The sequence below is a fragment of the Gossypium raimondii genome, chromosome 5 (genome assembly GCF_025698545.1).
Source record: "Gossypium raimondii isolate GPD5lz chromosome 5, ASM2569854v1, whole genome shotgun sequence".
Lineage (NCBI taxonomy): Eukaryota > Viridiplantae > Streptophyta > Magnoliopsida > Malvales > Malvaceae > Gossypium > Gossypium raimondii.
In genome coordinates, this window is record NC_068569.1 from 14,511,121 (window position 1) to 14,529,271 (window position 18,151).

Consider the following 18,151-nt stretch of genomic DNA (forward strand, 5'->3'; position numbering starts at 1 on the left):
CATGTGCCCTCTGTTTAGGTTAACTAGTAGAAAGAGTAGCGAGTTTTTATGGGGAGGGTGAGCTTTATCCACAACATTGCTTCTTCACCCAAGGATGTAATAATTTGATCTAAGGTTATCCAGTTTTTTTTTTTTTAATTTCCAAGTTAAATCAAATAAATTTATTATCCGACAATGTAATAATGTGTGATTTCGAGCATGCCTTTTGTTTTATATTTTCATGTTTCAACATTGTTTTTGTTTTTGTCTCTTTGCTATACCATTTTTTTCTTCTTTTTTTTAAGAGAAAGTATGCGAAACAAAAGATATTGAGTTAAGATGTGTATAAAAGATTTGATTAAATTAATTTTATATTATTAAATGGATCAATTTTATTTTAAATTGAATTGTATTTAAAAATAATTTTAAGATATTTCTTATATGGAAAATGTTAATTTTATTATAATTTAAATTTATTTAATTTTAAAAAATTATTTATTTAATAATTACGGAATTAATATAATCAATATTAACTTTGTTATGATTTAAATTTATTTAATTTTTTAAATAATATAAAAATTAAATTAATACAGTAACATATTAGTCACTATAAATGACTAAGCGGAAGAGTTGCTTTGTGTCAGTATATATGGGAATGGAAACCCTAATGGCCCAATCATGAAGCCATCGGCCATCGCAGAAATCTGATAGTCATATGACAATTTTTGGGCCTGAAAATTACGACTTTGTTCTACAAAGGACTGAAAAAATCATTTGGAAAAACATTTATTCCGTTGCCGGGACTTGAACCCGGGTCTCTCGGGTGAGAGCCGAGTATCCTAACCACCTAGACTACAACGGAATTGTTTTTTAAGCTAATAATTTATAATAATAAATATAAAATCTTGAATAATCTCTTATTTTTAGTAAAAAGAAAAGAGGAAAGAATGAATGATATCTTATTTTAACAAAACAGATTGGTAAAGTCGATGGTTCTAATGTGTCCAGAAATTAAAATAACAAACTTATAAAAAAAAAAAAAAGAAGAAAGAAAGCAGCGATCCAAATGTAATCTGACTTCACAATCATCATCAGACAAAGACAGGGACAAGCGCAAAAAAAATCTGGTTGCGTTCTTTTACGTGTCAATGTCACATAAACATCCATAGCTGCCACGCAATCTTCGCCACGTTTCACCATCGATTCTACCATCACCAAATTTTAGCCATAAAATTCATTTTATTTTCAGATCTTTTGAACTTCTATTTTGGAAATTATATTATCAAAAGATCAAGTTTGCCTGATTAAGAGATACCCTACCCACGTTTTCTTTAAATGATGGACTACTCATTTTCCTGGATCCAATATACTTCCTTTCATTTATGGCCCCGTGAGTATTCTGCCAGTGCCAGGTAATTGAAAATCAGAGGGTGGGAAAAAGAATTGCCTCCGTGAAAATTTCCAGGTATATAAGTATATATAATGTATAGATATAAAATAATGTTGTCATAAGTGATGATAGCGTGGTAAGCATGGGTGCCTATCATCTTATGTCTTGTATTTTGTCTGTTGTGTGGACTTTCTTGGGCTTATTTTAAGGTTGCCTTTGGAGATATTTTATTGCGTATTGGTGTTGTGGTTGGATAAGAATGTGGCGTAGGATTGATAGCGAGAGTGAAGCAGCTGGGTGGGTTTAGATTTTTTTTCAAGTTGCACGATTCCAGCTCCTTCCAGCGTCCTATCAGATAGCGATGTTTGACTCCTTACTCCTTTGCTTTAGTTTTAACCCCTTAGTTGATCACCTATCAGCATCTGTTTTTGGAGAGATCTTGGTCTTGATTTGCATCCTAATGTGCTTTTTAGATTGATTAATTACAAGGTAAGATTTAATCTGAACTTGCTTCTTTCTTCTTTCTTTTTCTTTAATATGTATTTTTATCAGATAAATGAAAGGTGGTGTGTGATATCTCCCCTCGCTATCTCAGGTTCCTATAAATAAGGCTGATTTTCTAGCTGAAGTTCTAAGTAAGTGGAAAGTATTGGGTTTTTTTTTTCATTTAGGGAGAAAGAAAAAATATGGAAACGAAAGAGAAAAAGTTCCTGACGGTCGCTCCCTTTGAGTGTGCTTGGATAAAGGATCTGAAATTCCGTGAAGCTGGCAGAGGATGTGTATCATTCGATGCTTTCGCTCACAATGATGTTACTGTGGTGTTTAGGGAGAATGTTGGAAGTCAACACTATCATTATAAGAGGGATAACAGTCCTCATTATACTGTAATCATTGGTAGCCATAGGAATAGTAGGTTGAAAATTGAGGTGGATGGGAAAACTGTGGTTGATGTGGTAGGTATTGGTCTATGTTGTTCTTCTGCATTTCAGAGTTATTGGATCAGTATCTACGATGGGTTGATTAGTATTGGTAAAGGAAGATACCCTTTTCAGAATCTTGTGTTTGAGTGGCTAGATACAAATCCAAATTGCAGTGTTCAGTATGTTGGCCTTAGTAGCTGGGATAAACATGTTGGCTATAGGAATGTTAACGTATTGCCCTTGACTCAAAATCATTTGTCGCTGTGGAAGCAAGTTAACAGCGAATACAATGGCGACGGTGATGAGGAGTTGGGAGATGAACAAACGGGCTATGACAAATGGGGGCTTGAAAATTTTCTTGAGAGTTGGGAATTATCTGATATGGTGTTCATTGTTGGTGAGGAGGCAAGGTCTGTCCCTGCTCATAAGGTTATATTGCAAGCATCAGGGAACTTTGGTCTGAGCTCATCACATGAAGATGTTATTCAGCTACAGCAGGTAGCATATCCAACTCTGCACGCGCTTCTTCAGTATGTGTATGCAGGCCAAACACAGGTAATACTAATGTTTCCCCTAAAGCCTACAGGCTTCAGTGTTTTTGGCTTTTTGAGTTTTCTTATTTCTTGCTGTCTGTTTGACAAAGATTTCAGAGGCACAACTTAGTTCGTTGTGGGGTTTGGCTTTACGGTTCGAAGTGATGCCACTAGTGAAGCAATGTGAGGAAGCAATGGAGAGGTTTAAAGCAAACAAAAAGTTGTCGGACTCAGGTGAGACTATGGAGTTATCATATGCGAGTTCTCATATCCACTTTGGAGGAAATTTCTGTTGTGGGCTCCCAATAAACATGCAGAGACTCCAACAATTGCGTTCAACAGGCGAGTACAGTGACATTAGCATTTACATTGAGGGTCAAGGTCTCATTGCTCGGGCTCATAAAGTCATTCTCGGGTTATATAGTGTCCCATTTACAAAGGTGAGGTCCTCATACCTCTTATGAAATAATACTGTAAGGTCTTTTGCAGATGTATATATTATTGAACTTAGCTGCAGTTGTGTTAGGATATGTTTCTTATAGCTTGCCAAGATATTGCTTCTCACCATAATATTTAAGTTGAAAGTTTTGGGATAAAGAAATGATTTTCTTGTTTGGCTTTCTCTGCTTCGCCATTGCTATCAAATTTATAATATGGTGAGCTCAAATAGCTTCCAGTTTGATAGAGGTTTTATTCCAACTGTCTACATTAAGATTTGCTCACTAGTGCAGCTGCCTTTGGAGAAGGAACTGAAATAGGCAAAACTTTTGTTTCATCACAAAATGAGTGGTTAACCTTCATATTTATTTCTAAAAGGAAGAGGTCCTTGTGCTCATCATATTTCCTCTTCATTTCAACTTTTTTTGTTTTTGGTTGTGTCAACAGTTTTTGACTAATATAATTAATTGCCCTACAGATGTTCACGAATGGAATGTGTGAGAGCAACTCACCTGAGGTTTGTTTAAGGGATGAGTCTCCAGCAGCATTGAAGGCTATGCTTGAATTCATGTACTGCGGGGATCTCAGGATTGAGGATAATGAGGACTTTGGTACCTTGTTACTCCAGCTCCTTCTGTTATCTGACAAATTCGGAATCTCTCTTCTTCATCAGGAATGCTGCAAAATGCTTTTAGAATGCCTCTCAGAGGTAGTTTGTTGATCTATAGCTTATGGAATAATTTGATTTTATCATTTTGTATTTCCATGCAGATATGCTTTCTTGCCAATGTCACATGTTTTTTTGCATGAATAGAATTAAAAGAACGGAGAAGTGAGTTGCGGTTTCGGAGTTCTGAAAACAAAAGATGAGACCCCTTTTATAAATAATGAATTATAAAAATATTGATACCTTTCATGTACATATTACATGCAGGGACGGAGTTCTAGTGGAAGATGGTCATACAACAACTTTTTCTATTTTGCACAAGTTTAATGGACGAGGAAGCAGACAATAGGGCTTATATAATTAGTTGTCCTACAGATGTTCGCAATAGGGCTGTTGCTTGTGAAGCTAACTGTTGAACTTTGTTGCAGGACTCTGTCTGTCCAATCCTCCAAGTGGTTTCCTCAATCCCATCATGTAAACTTATCAAGGAAACTTGTGAAAGGAATTTTGCAATGCACTTTGACTACCGCACTACTGCAAGCCTTGATTTCATCTCTTTAGACGAGACAACTTTCAGGAATATTATTCAGGTGGGTCTTCACTCGTCAAAACTTGTATGATATGTTGGCTATCTTAGGATGAGGCTGACATGCTCTACCCATAGAACATAATTTCCAACATGGAGACTGAGAAGCTGTGTAGTGATGGCTTTATGATGCTACAATTTAAGTGGCTAGTCAGTACGTAGTTATATGGATAGAGATGAGAAGCTTAAAGAAATATGCTAAAATTATTTCTATTTCTCTGTCAAGGTTCTTTTGGTTTACATTGATAGACTTGGGATTTTATAGGTTTCCTTATTGTTATAAATTATCGACTCCTTGCAGCATCCGGATCTAACTGTAATATCTGAAGAAAGGGTTCTCGATGCAATTTTGATGTGGTACATGAAATCAGAGAAATTGTGTGGATGGGAAGTGGTGAATGAGCTAATTACAAATTCAACTTTAGAAAGTGTGTTCAAGGACAGGCTTCAACTGGTGAATGACTTGCTTGCATCAGTGCGGTTCTCTTTATTGCCATACCCCCTGCTAAAGAAGGTAAAAAACCCCTGGATCCAAGGATATCTATCAAGGAGTGCTATGATATGCCTATGGCCGGGCTATAAACTGCTATTTTGTTTTTTCAATGATGTTGCAGTTAGAAAATACCAGTCTAAGCACGCAGATATCTGCTTTTGGTGATCTTGTAAGTTTGCCATTCCTCTTCGAGGAAACATTTTGGATATGTGTTTTGATACTATATTTTTGTTTCCTCCTTGGCTAATGTATCTTGGTTAATAAAATAGGTTAAGGAAGCCATTAATTATATAGAATGTGGAGCAGCAACACATGGAAACGACCAGAAGTAAGTCCTGTTTTGTGCTTATAAATCTTGATATTTTGCTTATATGGGGTTTACATTCGTAACTAAAATGTCAATTTCATTAGTGAGAAAATGGAAATTATGATTGAGAATTCAACACATAAACAGTGAAGAGAAACTAAGTCCACTATCATCTCCTCTCTTAGGGTTTATTTTGCTTGCCGTTATCCTCTCACTTGGCCATCAGGGCAGTTCTTATAGTCAAGGTCTTTTGATTCTTTCTGAAAGAGCTAATTTAAAAATCTTGCCTTTTGATGCTAGACTTGTTATAGAAGACTTTTAGGTATTTATCTGCATTCTGTTTGAAATGAATTTCCAAAGAGCCAATACTGAATGGCTTAGGAGTAGTGTTCCTGGGTAATGAATTGACCAACACTGATTTCTATTTCATGAAGTGAAAGATTTCAACATAGACGTTCCAGTTATAAGGAGCTACAGTATATATGTGATGGGGATAGCAATGGAGTTCTGTACTTCTCCGGGACATCATATGGGGAACATCCTTGGGTTAACCCTGTTCTGTCTAAGGTGAAATACTCGAATCAATCCTCTTTGATTTTTCTTTTCATAATGCAGTTACTGTTCCTTACCCCCTCTTTAACTTTCCATGCTTCAGAGAATTACTATTACAGCTAGCAGCCCTGCTTCAAGGCACACAGATCCCAAGGTTTTGGTATCAAGAACTTACCAGGTATGATGAACCAAACCTTTTCAAAGGTCTCTACAACAAGCCTAAAGCAGAATGCATTCATTATTTTGCTCGAACTAAATGGTATGCCCTGCATCAGGGAACATGTTTTGCTGGGCCTCGTATGGAAAACGGAAATATCTGTGCTTGGTGGATGGTTGACATTGGCAAAGATCATCAGGTTTTTGCTCTATTCTTCCTCTTATTAACCTGCCATGCTAAAAGATCGTTCATTTAGTTGTACTAAGTTGTGAGCGAACAAGTTCCTGGTGTCTGTTGGTCACTTACAGTCATAGTATGTACTGGGTTAATTTGAGTGTGCTCCGCTCTACTAAAAGAGTTTAAGTGGAAGTGTCGCTTTGAGTAACTGTTAACAATCTTCTAAATGCCAAATGCTATTAATTCAGCTTATGTGCAACTACTACACATTGAGACAGGACGGCTCCAGGGCATACATAAGGAATTGGAAATTTCAGGTAAATATGTACTATTAAGTAAATTCTAACAGTGGAAGCACTGTAATTTAACTCTCCTTGACGTTCCAGGGTTGTATGGATGGAAAGACTTGGATAGATTTGAGAGTGCACGAGAATGACCAAACAATGTGCAAGCCAGGTCAGTTTGCATCATGGCCTGTAACTGGACCGAATGCTCTGCTTCCATTTAGATTCTTCAGGGTTCTACTCACTGGTCCGACCACGGATGCCTCAAACCCCTGGAACTTATGCATTTGCTTCCTGGAGCTCTATGGTTACTTCCGTTGAATGTGAAATTAATATGTGCATCTATTCTGGGTTTTCCAATAGCAGATCCTTTTCAAGTTTTTTTTTTTTTTTTTTGACCTACCACCACGTACAGTTCTACCAAATAAAATTTATGTAGTTGACGTTGAGAACTGAATTTACCTCGTGCGATTCCTGCCACTGAAAAGATCCGTCGATCGAAAATATGTAACATGGCAATTCCATGTAAAAGTATGTTGTTGTGGGTCATTCGCCCTCAAGATACAATACATCACCTATACACTTTATATCATAAAAACCAATGCCCATCTCTGCACAAGGCAGGTGCATCTTCTACACTGAATCCACCGATACACTTGATATCATAGTGATCAGAGGTAGATAGTTCTTAATGTTGTATATTGGAGACTACCGAGATTACCATTGTTCACTTTTACTTGCATTCAAATGATTATATAAAGCTGTTGACTGCAAAAAGACTCGTATTCCTTTATGGCATAATGGCATTAGAGGTGCTGGGTCAGATTATATTTTTCATCTTTGCACTAACCTATAAACACAAAACTAGATGTGCATGCTTTATCGTATCCTGGAAAATATATGAGCAGTCATCCGGTTACATATGCGGGCAAAATAACTTCACCTCAATCTAGTTTCTTCTTTATTAACATAATGAAAGAGTACCCTTTTACCTCAAGGCAATTCTCAGGAATCAACATCATGAATGAGTACCCTTTTACCTCAAATATGACTACAAATTTAGTTCCTAAACTCATGGCAATTCTCAGGAATCAACATACAAAAGAGAACCCCCTTTGACCTCAAAACATGAGGAGCACAAATTTGGTTTTTAAAGTCAAGGTATTCTCCGGTAGCCTCAATGATGAACGCTGCTCCTGACAGAAGAGACCGCAATGCACTTAACAAGACAAAGTTACCTTCGAACAGATGGCATAACACCTCTACCAGCTGTTGTGCCTCGGCCAGCAGCTTGAGCATGTTAAAATGGAAAAAAAAAAAAGTTAAAAGATTGGAGCACAAGAACAAGTTAAAGACATTACTAAATAGAGGGTTTCATCTTAATTACGGGAAAGGTGGACTTTCTTTGGCTCTCATGGCAACTGCTCTACCTCTGCCAACTCCCAAGAGAGGAGCTCCTACCCTTCAAGAAATTATGAAATATGTTAGAAATCTTCTAACATGTGCATAGTGTAAGAAAGTACATAACCTGCAAGTAGATACACACCTTGATTTTAGCATCCAGACGTTTGAACATAGGAGCATTCTTCAACATGTCTGGTATGACCATAAATCTGTCAAAATACAACCAAATTTTAATATAAAACAAAGTCTGATCTAAACATATGCAAACCCTACTTGACTACCCTCAAATACTACACCACCTATAAATCCTATAAAAAACAACGGTACAAGACGAAGAGAAGGAGACATGATACCTGACTTTATTACCTCGAATGAAAACATGCTCATGCTGTGATACCTTTCCATCCTGAAGTGAAGCCAAAGCAAATAATTGTAGAATCACTTACAATTTGATGTAAAGGAGAGGAAGAAAACAAAGAAGCAAAAGCCAAAGAGAAGGCGAACATGCTTTTGAAAGGGATGTCTACTTCTGATTTCTGAATATATAAATGGAAAAAACAGGCACTTAAATCACAATGATTTTCCTTGGAAAGAAAACCGGTAAATTCTGAGTAAATATCTGATTTCCCCAATGCAACCCTCATTGCAAGGAAATAAATTATATGAAGAAAAGAACCAAGATGCAAGGAACTAGAACCTTTCATTAATCGGGTAACTACATGAATTTTATAAGATATGATTTCAAGCCTAAATTTGTTTGTGTCTATATACAACAAAGAAATAAAATCCAAAGACAAAGTAGAGTGATTACCCAGTCATATCCCCCACTATCTCTGTCTCCTAGGATTTAACCCGTTTATAAACGTAAGTACGGATGTCCGTCACACAATGCCTACACCTAACATCAAATATTAAAGCATTTTAAGGTTTATCACTGGCTGAGCATAAAGAAATCAAACTCATAAACTATCGAACAGCTAAAAGGAAAACAAACGAAGGTAAGAGAGAAAAGAGAAGTACTTTAGCAGTGAAGGTGATGTTGTCGAGCTGGCAATTCCAGTTATCCTCGCACTCGATCATGCTTCCTCTGTAAAGCTCTCCGCTTTTGAGTTCCACCGTTACCACGTGACCTGAACCCTCGTGTAGCAGCTTCACCGGAATGCCCAAGCCCCGGCTCATCGTTTCGCTCTCGTCTTTCTTTATCGCTGATCACTTGCTACACTTCTTCGCTAAATCCTAGTGCTGGATCAAATTTGGCTTTGTTGCTCGGATTAGTAGCAGATTGAAAAGAAAAACCTACACCTGTCACTGATTTACGATATTAACTTAAAATTTTTATTAAAGGATGATTAAATTATTTAAAAGTTTTTATTTAAGCCATTAAATTTTAGTTATATCTATCATTTTATAATTTTTAAAATTAAATTACCAAAATATAAATTTACTAATAATTTAATAATAGTAGAGGTAGATTACCCTTAAAAAATACTTCCCAAAATTTAGTTTTTACACAAACTTAAATGACAATCAAAATATTAAAGCCAAACTCAATAGTCGTTGAGTCGAGATTCTAAGTCGAATTTATCAGTCAAAATTCTCTTTCATTATATCTCAATAGTGAGAACTTTATACTAAACTCGACATTACTCTCACAAAAAAATAAAAAAATGTATTTTGAAACACAAATACCTTAAATTTGACTAATAATTTGAAAGGGTTTTTTTTCTTTTTTAAGGTTCATTTCAGAGGAAAAGGATAGGTTTGTAAAGTCTGAAGTTTGGCAAATGGTACCAACAAACATCAACCTTCAAATGTTGTGTCCTGCCTCGTCAAATTATACAGCCAGATTGGAGTCTGCTGATTTGCTCTTATGATTCACATTTTGGTTCTCGTCCCGTCCTCTGTTTGATCCCCGCAAGTCCTTAAATTGTGTCATTTAAATATCAATAAATCAGAGCATATATTTGTTATTGGCTTTTATATTTGATTCGATTTCCTACTGTCTACAGGTTTCAATAACTTTTGGTCACAGAGAAACTCAAAGCAGATGTTTGAAGGAGTGAAGACTCTGCAGCAAACAATTTTTATAGCTTCTCATAACTGTTGATGAATGAAGAGAAGCAGCAAATTTCATATTCAGCAAATCCTTTTCTTTGTTTCTATGCTTTTGTTTAACAAGAAAATATAAAAACTGAATGCTACAAATATTTGAGCATGTCCTATTCATATTCATCAAACAAAAACATTTACCTACTAAATCCAAAGCATAATCATAATCCATTAAAAAGAATGGAAGCCCAAATTTCTTTAAAAAAACCAAATCCTAATAGAAATCCAGTTTTCAATTTTCAGACCCTTCTACCAACTCGTCTAGTCGTAGTTTTGCTTGCAGTGCCTGTCACAGACATAGACGAGTTGTAATTATTGACAGCAAGGGGAGGCTTCTTATACTTATTCTCATTAGCCTTGCTCATGCTTCGGAGCAGATACCTGGGAGTCTGACTCTCATTCCTCTCCACGGAATAAGCAGCAGACACCGATTTCCTAAAGCTCTCCAGCTTCTTCGACTCTCTTTTCTTTGATGATTCAATGTTTACACCAAGTCCATGATGGTGCCCACTCTTTGACTCCGTCCCAGTTTCGCCTTTCCTTCTCTTAAGCCTCTCGTTTCTCCTCGCCGAGTACTCCTCGTAGAACCTGCCTCTCTCAAACAGACTAGTCGACTTGGCGCCGATACTGGTCTCACCAAAACCAGCGTTTTCCTTTTCCCCATTCCCAACTTCACATTTAACCATCGTAGCCAAAGCCTGTAACTCGCAAGAAATGGACCGATATTCGGGTCGAATCACTGATTCTTCGCCTGTCCAAGCACGAACCGGCTTTTGGGATTTCGTCAAAGAACCTTTACAAACAAACATTTACTCCCAATTAAAAAACCAAACCAATAAAAAAAACGAAAACGAAATGAATCACGAGTTATAACCGTAGAAACCTGGCGGGGTTTGCAGGGAGGTTGAGTTGGAACGGAGGACACGACGGGGTCGTACGCGGATAGGCGATTTAGCAAGCGGAGGCTTACGATCGTATCTCATCTTAGACATGTTGTCTAATTTTCCCCTCTTACAGAGAAACTGCGGAGTTTCAAACAGAATATTAACGAAGCTTGCTTGTCGAGAAAGATTGAGAGAGCAGAAGGTATGTTTGAATCGTCGAGACTGTTTCAACTTTTTGTGGCGTTGGCTTTGGTTACTTTTCTTGGGTGTTGTTATTTTTATTACTTTTTTGATTCAGTATGTCGGCTGTTTTTTTGCGAGACAGTGAAGTAAGGTTTAAAATTTGAAATTGGAAATGAGAGATGAGGGAGCGTTTCAAACGGTCATGTCCTTCGATTTTTGACTGTTTACAATATATTCAGATTTAAATGGTAGGTTTGGTAAGAGATGGTGATGGACAGTGGATACTTACCATAAAAGGCCTTGCTTGAAAACTAAGCCACTAATTAAAGGCCCAATAGCCCGCATCCCAAGTACACAGGTAAGCGGTCTAGATCGAGACTAAAGGGATGCAAAATAGGAGAAGTGATTAGAAAGGTTAATCGAATCGAATTAGTATTAATTAAATTAATTAATTTTTTAATTTTTTAATTATTAATTAAATCGAAATTTTTAAAAAAAATTTAACTGAACCAAAATATTTCAGTTAATTAAGTTGGTTAACCGAAATTTATATTTTTTATATTTTTGGTCAAAATAAGTATAGAACATATCAAAAATTTTGATAATGTTCATTTGACGAAATTAAAACTACATATAATTTGTATAATTAATTATTAAGTTCGGTTAATTATCCGAATTTGAACCAAATTAACCAATAATCGAACTTTGAAAAAAATCATTAATCGAATTTTGACCAAATTAGATCTGTTAATCGATCGATTAACACAATTAGACTGATTCGGTCGATTAATTCAGTTTTAACCGAAATTTGAACACCCCTAGCTTATAATGACTACAGGTAATCGGTTTTAGTCATAATTTTAGTTGAGTTTCAATTTTATTTTTCCATTATTATTTAAAGTGCAAACTACACAGGGTGGAGATGAGTCAATTAGTAGTAAGGTTTTTTTTGTGATTTAATTATAAAAAATTTGTAAAATAGTTATTCAATTATTTGATTTTGTTTTTCTAATAACCAATTGGTTAGTGAGAATAAGACTTGGCAGCTTTTAAAATTGGCATACTAGTAATTTTGTAATTTTAATCCTCAACATTTATGTTTTGTGTCAATTTAGTATAAATTCCAAAAGATTAAACCTCAACATTTAGACGTATGTAATTTAGTTTTTCTTTTCAATTTTACTTTCTTTTTTTTACCTAAAATTAAAAAATAAATTTATTAGTTAAATTTAATAGAGAAAATATACTAAATCAATTATTCATCTTGGTTCAATTTACAATTTACAAGTTAAAATTAATAATTATCTCAAACAAATCGAGTGGCTTTAATCTTTTAGGAAATAAAATAAAAATAAAATACTCGTATTTAAATTAGTGGGCGAAACTTTAAAATAGTAATGGACAAACCACAGGGTAAAATTCGAATTAGTTTAATTATTATTTTTATATTTGATTTGATTTCTAAAAAAATTAGAATACTTGGTAAATATATTTTTCAAAATGAATCCGTACTAGACTGGTTTCATCCCAATCCATATCGACCAAACGCAACAGCTAAATAAGGACATTTCAAACAAGTGGCCTACATAGAAATAATTGGGGGCATTGTTTTTTCCATGTAGAAGATTCAGAAAAAGAAAAGTAGGCCACAAGAAGCATTTCACTTTGACAAAATGCAACATCTAGATAAGGAATGCACGTGTAGAAATAAAGTGGGGCGTATTTTTTTCCATGTAAGGAGCCCACGTCCTAAAAACAAACAATAGGAATTGTAGCAACAACAATCGAGTGAGGTGAGTAGATTCACAGCTTCATATGCATTTTCCAAATGCGCTAATTCAATTGTTAGTAGGGATCACGTGCGGTGAATATTATGTCACATGATAATGATCGTTTCAGAGATGATAACAAGAGATATGGTGGAGGAAACACAAAATAATATATTCCTATAAAGAGATGCTTGGCTTGACATGTTGCATGAATATAGCACAAGTTCTTTGAGATTCGGACGGCAAATCTTCCATAAAACAACTAGTAAGTCCCCAAAACAAAAGCTTGGTGGTATGCTTAATTAATCAATTAATTAAAGGGTCTGAATAACAGCTCGCACTAGTGTTAGAGTCCAAGTAAGCAGAAACCTCGGTATCATTTACATTTCCCATCAAACTTGTCCACATTGTTAGTATTTTTTTTTAATCAAAATTTTCTAAGTTGACATGTTGATTAGACTCTTCATATAGCGCTACATATGAGTAACAAAAAATAAATATGTTAAATTACAAAATTTTAACAAAAATTATAAACAACAATAATGGTTCAACCGGAATTTTAAATCTAAAAAATAGGAGGATATTGTGGATAAGTAGAGGGAGTAATATCATAATTTAACCTTTTCAATGTTATCAATAAACCAAAGAAATAAGACTAGAGACGATGATAACAAGGACGATGACGTGGAGACTAGAGGATCAATTTGGTGGTAGCTTTAGTCTCTTTATTTGACAAATCCGACTTCTTCTATATGTCATCCAATCTTAGAAGGAACAGCATCTAATGTTAAAAGGATTCGCCTCTGCTCTAAAATTACAGTAAACGACAGCAGAGGAATCTTTGTAAATGAGTGCTTGGTGATGATCTCACTCTAGACATTTCAGCTTCACCTTTGCATATACATATATATATATATATAGGTTGAAGCTATTAGTCTTGCTCAAAAACTAAGTGGATTTAGTTAAGACAAAAATACTGAAAATGGAAGTGGAAATCATTTCTACGCAACTCGTAAAACCATCTTCTCCAACACCTCCACACCTTAAAATCTTCAAACTTTCGCTTTTGGACCATCTTATTCCAGATCCATATGCTCCTATCATCCTGTTTTACCCTATGGATTATGGCTCCACTAGCCATCTCGAGATGGATCCCAACAGATTCGAGCTGCTGAAGAAATCTTTATCCAACACCTTAACACGCTTTTACCCTCTTGCAGGAAGGATGAAAGATGATTTGTCCATCACGTGCGACGACCAAGGAGCTTATTTCGTTGAAGCTCGAGTGAACTGTCATCTCCACGAGTTCCTCAATCGACCCGACCTCCTCTTATTGCCTAAATTCCTTCCCCGCGACTTCAATTCGAACGAACCGGTTGCAGGAACTTGTGTGACCAATATTCAAGTGAACAAGTTCCGCTGTGGCGGTATGGCCATTGGCATATGCATTTCACATAAGATTCTCGACGGCGCCGCCCTAAGCACCTTTCTCAAAGCGTGGACTGCAACAGCTCGTGGCTGTAAGGAAGCTATATATCCCAATTTCATTTCTACGTCTTTGTTCCCCGCCACCGATGATTTGTGGCTTAGGGATTCATCACTGGTGATGTGGGGTTCTTTGTTCAAGAAAGGCAAGAGTGTTACTAGGAGAATCGTATTCGGTGCTTCATCAGTAGCCGCTCTCAAGGCCCAAGCTACCATCTCAGGCGTCCGATGCCCTACTCAAGTTGAGACTGTTTCAGCTTTCTTATGGAAGTGCACCATGGCCGCTTCCAAAGAAAAAAATGGTCGCCATAGCAGTAGACCTTCTTTATTGACCCACCTAGTAAATCTACGGAGAAGAATGGCGCACAACATGGAGAACTCTACGGGGAATCTCCTGTGGGTAGCATCAGCGAAAAGTAGCAAGGCTGAGAATTTGTCAGATTTGCCTGACTTGGTAAGACGGTTGAGGGAAGCAATATCAAGGGTTGATGGTGACCTTATAAAGAAACTAAGAGATAATGATCAAGGGAAATCTCTGTTTTCTAAAGCTCTTACAGAAATAGGTGATGAGGTCTCCAAAGAAGGACTGGAGCATTATGGGTTCACCAGTTGGTGTAAGTTGGGGTTTTACGAAGCTGACTTTGGATGGGGAAAACCTGTATGGGTCAGCAGTTTTGGGATGGAAAATGCAGTGTACATGAATCTCATCATTCTGGTGGACATCGGAGCTGGTGATGGCATAGAAGCATGGGTGACCTTGGATGAACAACACATGGCAGCACTTGAACGTGACGGGGAGCTCCTCCAATTGGCTATGTTTGATCCCAGTCCTTTGATGATCAGCAACTCATTCCTGCATTAGCTTGTTCATATCGATTAGTCACTTTTATTTTTTTCTGGCAATGAAAGAAAAAGATATGCAGTAAAAACTATGGTAAATTGCAAGTGTATGTTGTGTTGCTGGTAATTAGAATTTGACCAATGTGATGAATGAGATTAGTTCATCACCGTGACCATCCAGTCCAACATCCAAAGTGGAAATGGACCGGCAAGATGAAGGTTGAGACCCCAACAATCAAGCTACGAAAGTTCAGCCCAAAAGGACACCTATGCTAGTGTTAAGACCCGTGCATCAAGGTTTGTGATTGTGATTAAGGCGCTCATTATCGAGTTAAATTGCTCGTGATCCGATAAACATTCGAGTAATTTGTATTCTAAACATAAGATAGTAGAAAGTTTAATTTTTCTTACAACTCTATCTTATAGATTAGTGTAAAAGTGAATTATTCAATGTACAATTAATGGGAACTCAACCTTCATTAAAACTCTATATTGTAGATAAGTTTAAATGTGAACCTTGATGTAATTTAGTTTATGCCATTAAGGGGAGCTATATTGAGGCTTTCCGTATCATTCACCATTGAGTGATCAATACACAACAAATATTTAGAGTTTTTCTTACTTTCTGCTTGAATAATCAATATATGGAGTATTTAGAGTTTTTTTTTTTCTTCTACTTTTCTTGCTTTTTGCCTGTTTCGCTTAATAGCTTTTTAGTTTCAGTGCATTTATAGTTTAGTTTCAGTGCATTTATAGTTTTTCTTACTTTTTAGCTTGCTTAATCAATATATAAAGAGTATTTAGAGGTTTTTTTTTTTTATAACCTTTTGCTTGTTTCACTTAGTAACTTTTTAGCTTCGGTGCATCCAGATTGATTTAAGCAATTTTAAGCGAATTCTTCGTGTAAGGCCGCATAATTATAGTTTAGGCCCGTGACACTAAGACCTATCGCTCTGCCTAAGGTTATACAATTCGCTCGATTAAAGTTTAAGATTGTGATCATGACACTAGAACGTAAAGCTCCATTGAAGGCCGCACAATTTGCTTGGTTAAAGCCCAAGCCCATGATCGTGACACTAGGACCCACCCACTAATGATTCTTTCTCTATAAAAAAATCAATATATGTAGTACTTCCTTCAACAAAAATCTATAAATCATTTAAATAACACAAAAGGATGAAAAACGCCCTTAGTAAAAAACACAATTGCCCTTAAAGAAGTATCTTATTGATTACTTAATAATAATAATAATAATAATAATAATAATAATAATAATAATAATAATAATAATAAGCACTTCTGTTAACAAAAACTTTTAGTTGATCAATTTAATTGTTAATTGTAACACCCTTAACTCATATCCGTCGCCGGAACAGAGTTACGAAAGATTACTGGAGTTTACAAATCAAATACAATTAACTCATATCATTTACTATTCATAACAAAAGTCAGTCATATTCAAACATATTGTCCCTTTTATGGGTCCTCGAGGCCCAAAATATGCATTAGAAACAAGTCGGGACTAAATCAAAAACTCAGAGAATTTTTCACAAAATCTCAAAATTTTTCCTAGGTGCAGGGGACACACACCCATATGGCCAGGCCGTGTGGCTCACACGGCCAAGAGACACGCCCGTGTCTCAAGCTGTGTGGGCATTCGAAATAGAGGCACACAACTATGTCCCAGCCCGTATCTAATTTAGGGTGCTTATTAACTTGGGTCACACGGCCAAGCCACATGCCCGTGTGCTAGGCCGTTTGAACAATTTAATTTGCATTAATTAGGTGCAGGGGTCACACGGCCAAGCCACACGCCCGTGTGCTAGGCCGTGTGAAAATACCTAGACATTCTGTTTCTAAATTTTAAGGATGCAGGGGACACACGGCCAGATCACACACCCATGTGTTTGGCCATGTGTGACACATGGCTGAGACATATGCTCGTGTCTCTGCCCGTGTGGACGAAAATAGGTCATTTTCAAGGGCCATTTTTCTTACCCAACTTGTCTTTCACCTACAACAACATTTTAACACATCCTCAAGCCAATTCCATACATTTGAATCAAGCCAAAACCAAGTCTTATGCATGATATATCATCTCATATGTTCAAGTTTACAAACTTACTTATTTGTTCAAACACATAAACTTACCAAATTAATCAAATACACACTTATACATGTTTATGTCTAATTTACTAAATCTAACACAACCATACCAAGCACATACATGACAAACATGGTATATCCTCATATATAAATATACATCAAAACATGTCATCACTAGCCATCCCAATGGCTAGTTACAATTTAAAACATATATATATGCTAACATTTGCCAAAATATCCTTTACATGCCATTATAACCAAGTTCTAGTATATTATATATACCGAAAAGCCTTAGAGATAGTGTGATATAGCTTCGACCAGCTTCTAACTTTTACGAGCTTCCAAGTACTATAAAACAAAGGAAATAAAACCAAGTAAGCATTTAATGCTTAGTAAGTTCGTATAACGGAAATTAACTTACCATTCATTTACATTAAAAGTAAGCATACAAAATACATTCAACAATTTGGCCAATAGCCTAAACATATAACTTCATCAAACATGTTAGTCATGTATTACATATGTATATCAAGAAACATATATGAACTCATTGGATATCAAACTTCCATCTACATAAACTATTCAATCTTGTGATTATATATCAATTTCATGTAATTCAAGTATATACGGGTAATGGTTCACTTCAATTTCATGTGGTCTCATGTCAGAACTTGACCCGTTGAATCATTTGAAATATCGATGGATACATGGGTAGTACACTTGAAGTGTACAAATCTATAGTCCGTCAATTCATATTCGGGAATACTCATACGAGTACATAAACAATAAGCTCTTTCGAGCCATAACACAGGAAGCTCATGCGAGCTATGTAACAGGAAGCTTCGGGGAGCCATTAACGGGAATCTCATACGAGCCAATATTAGAAAA

At 36.1% G+C, this 18,151-nt stretch overlaps 4 protein-coding genes and 1 non-coding gene across 7 annotated transcripts; 2 read left to right on the forward strand and 3 right to left on the reverse strand.

Annotated features, from left to right (window-relative positions):
- Nucleotides 1-768: 768 nt before the first annotated feature.
- Nucleotides 769-841, reverse strand: TRNAE-CUC (transfer RNA glutamic acid (anticodon CUC)). The gene has a single exon. It is a non-coding gene; the product is annotated as a tRNA-Glu (tRNA).
- Nucleotides 842-1,609: 768 nt separating this feature from the next.
- Nucleotides 1,610-7,081, forward strand: LOC105768783 (BTB/POZ domain-containing protein At2g30600). Of its 2 annotated transcripts, XM_012588946.2 has the most exons (13): nucleotides 1,610-1,858; nucleotides 1,965-2,844; nucleotides 2,933-3,262; nucleotides 3,739-3,969; nucleotides 4,356-4,517; nucleotides 4,815-5,027; nucleotides 5,128-5,175; nucleotides 5,276-5,334; nucleotides 5,748-5,880; nucleotides 5,969-6,043; nucleotides 6,141-6,221; nucleotides 6,448-6,516; nucleotides 6,586-7,081. In XM_012588946.2, exons 2-13 carry the CDS (start codon nucleotides 2,056-2,058, stop codon nucleotides 6,802-6,804), a joined length of 2,409 nt encoding a protein of 802 aa, XP_012444400.1. In that variant the 5' UTR covers nucleotides 1,610-1,858; nucleotides 1,965-2,055; the 3' UTR covers nucleotides 6,805-7,081. The 2 variants fall into 2 exon arrangements, with proteins under 2 accessions (XP_012444400.1, XP_012444401.1); XM_012588947.2 differs by lacking the exon at nucleotides 1,610-1,858 and having other exon boundaries at nucleotides 1,953-2,844.
- A 336-nt stretch (nucleotides 7,082-7,417) lies between these two features.
- Nucleotides 7,418-9,217, reverse strand: LOC105768784 (small nuclear ribonucleoprotein SmD3b). Of its 2 annotated transcripts, none has more exons than XM_012588949.2 (5): nucleotides 8,908-9,217; nucleotides 8,241-8,293; nucleotides 8,030-8,096; nucleotides 7,871-7,940; nucleotides 7,418-7,773 (listed from the first exon to the last, which is right to left on the reverse strand). In XM_012588949.2, the coding sequence occupies exons 1-4, from the start codon at nucleotides 9,064-9,066 to the stop codon at nucleotides 7,896-7,898; spliced, it is 324 nt and encodes a 107-aa protein (XP_012444403.1). In that variant the 5' UTR covers nucleotides 9,067-9,217; the 3' UTR covers nucleotides 7,418-7,773; nucleotides 7,871-7,895. The 2 variants fall into 2 exon arrangements, with proteins under 2 accessions (XP_012444403.1, XP_012444408.1); XM_012588954.2 differs by having other exon boundaries at nucleotides 7,871-7,945; nucleotides 8,908-9,214.
- Nucleotides 9,218-10,072: 855 nt separating this feature from the next.
- On the reverse strand, nucleotides 10,073-11,270 carry LOC105770759 (hypothetical protein). The gene is made up of 2 exons (XM_012592096.2): nucleotides 10,880-11,270; nucleotides 10,073-10,789 (listed from the first exon to the last, which is right to left on the reverse strand). Exons 1-2 carry the CDS (start codon nucleotides 10,986-10,988, stop codon nucleotides 10,236-10,238), a joined length of 663 nt encoding a protein of 220 aa, XP_012447550.1. The 5' UTR covers nucleotides 10,989-11,270; the 3' UTR covers nucleotides 10,073-10,235.
- A 2,316-nt stretch (nucleotides 11,271-13,586) lies between these two features.
- On the forward strand, nucleotides 13,587-15,778 carry LOC105771067 (stemmadenine O-acetyltransferase). The gene has a single exon (XM_012592473.2). The coding sequence runs from the start codon at nucleotides 13,815-13,817 to the stop codon at nucleotides 15,177-15,179; it is 1,365 nt and encodes a 454-aa protein (XP_012447927.1). The 5' UTR covers nucleotides 13,587-13,814; the 3' UTR covers nucleotides 15,180-15,778.
- The last annotated feature ends 2,373 nt before the right edge of the window (nucleotides 15,779-18,151 follow it).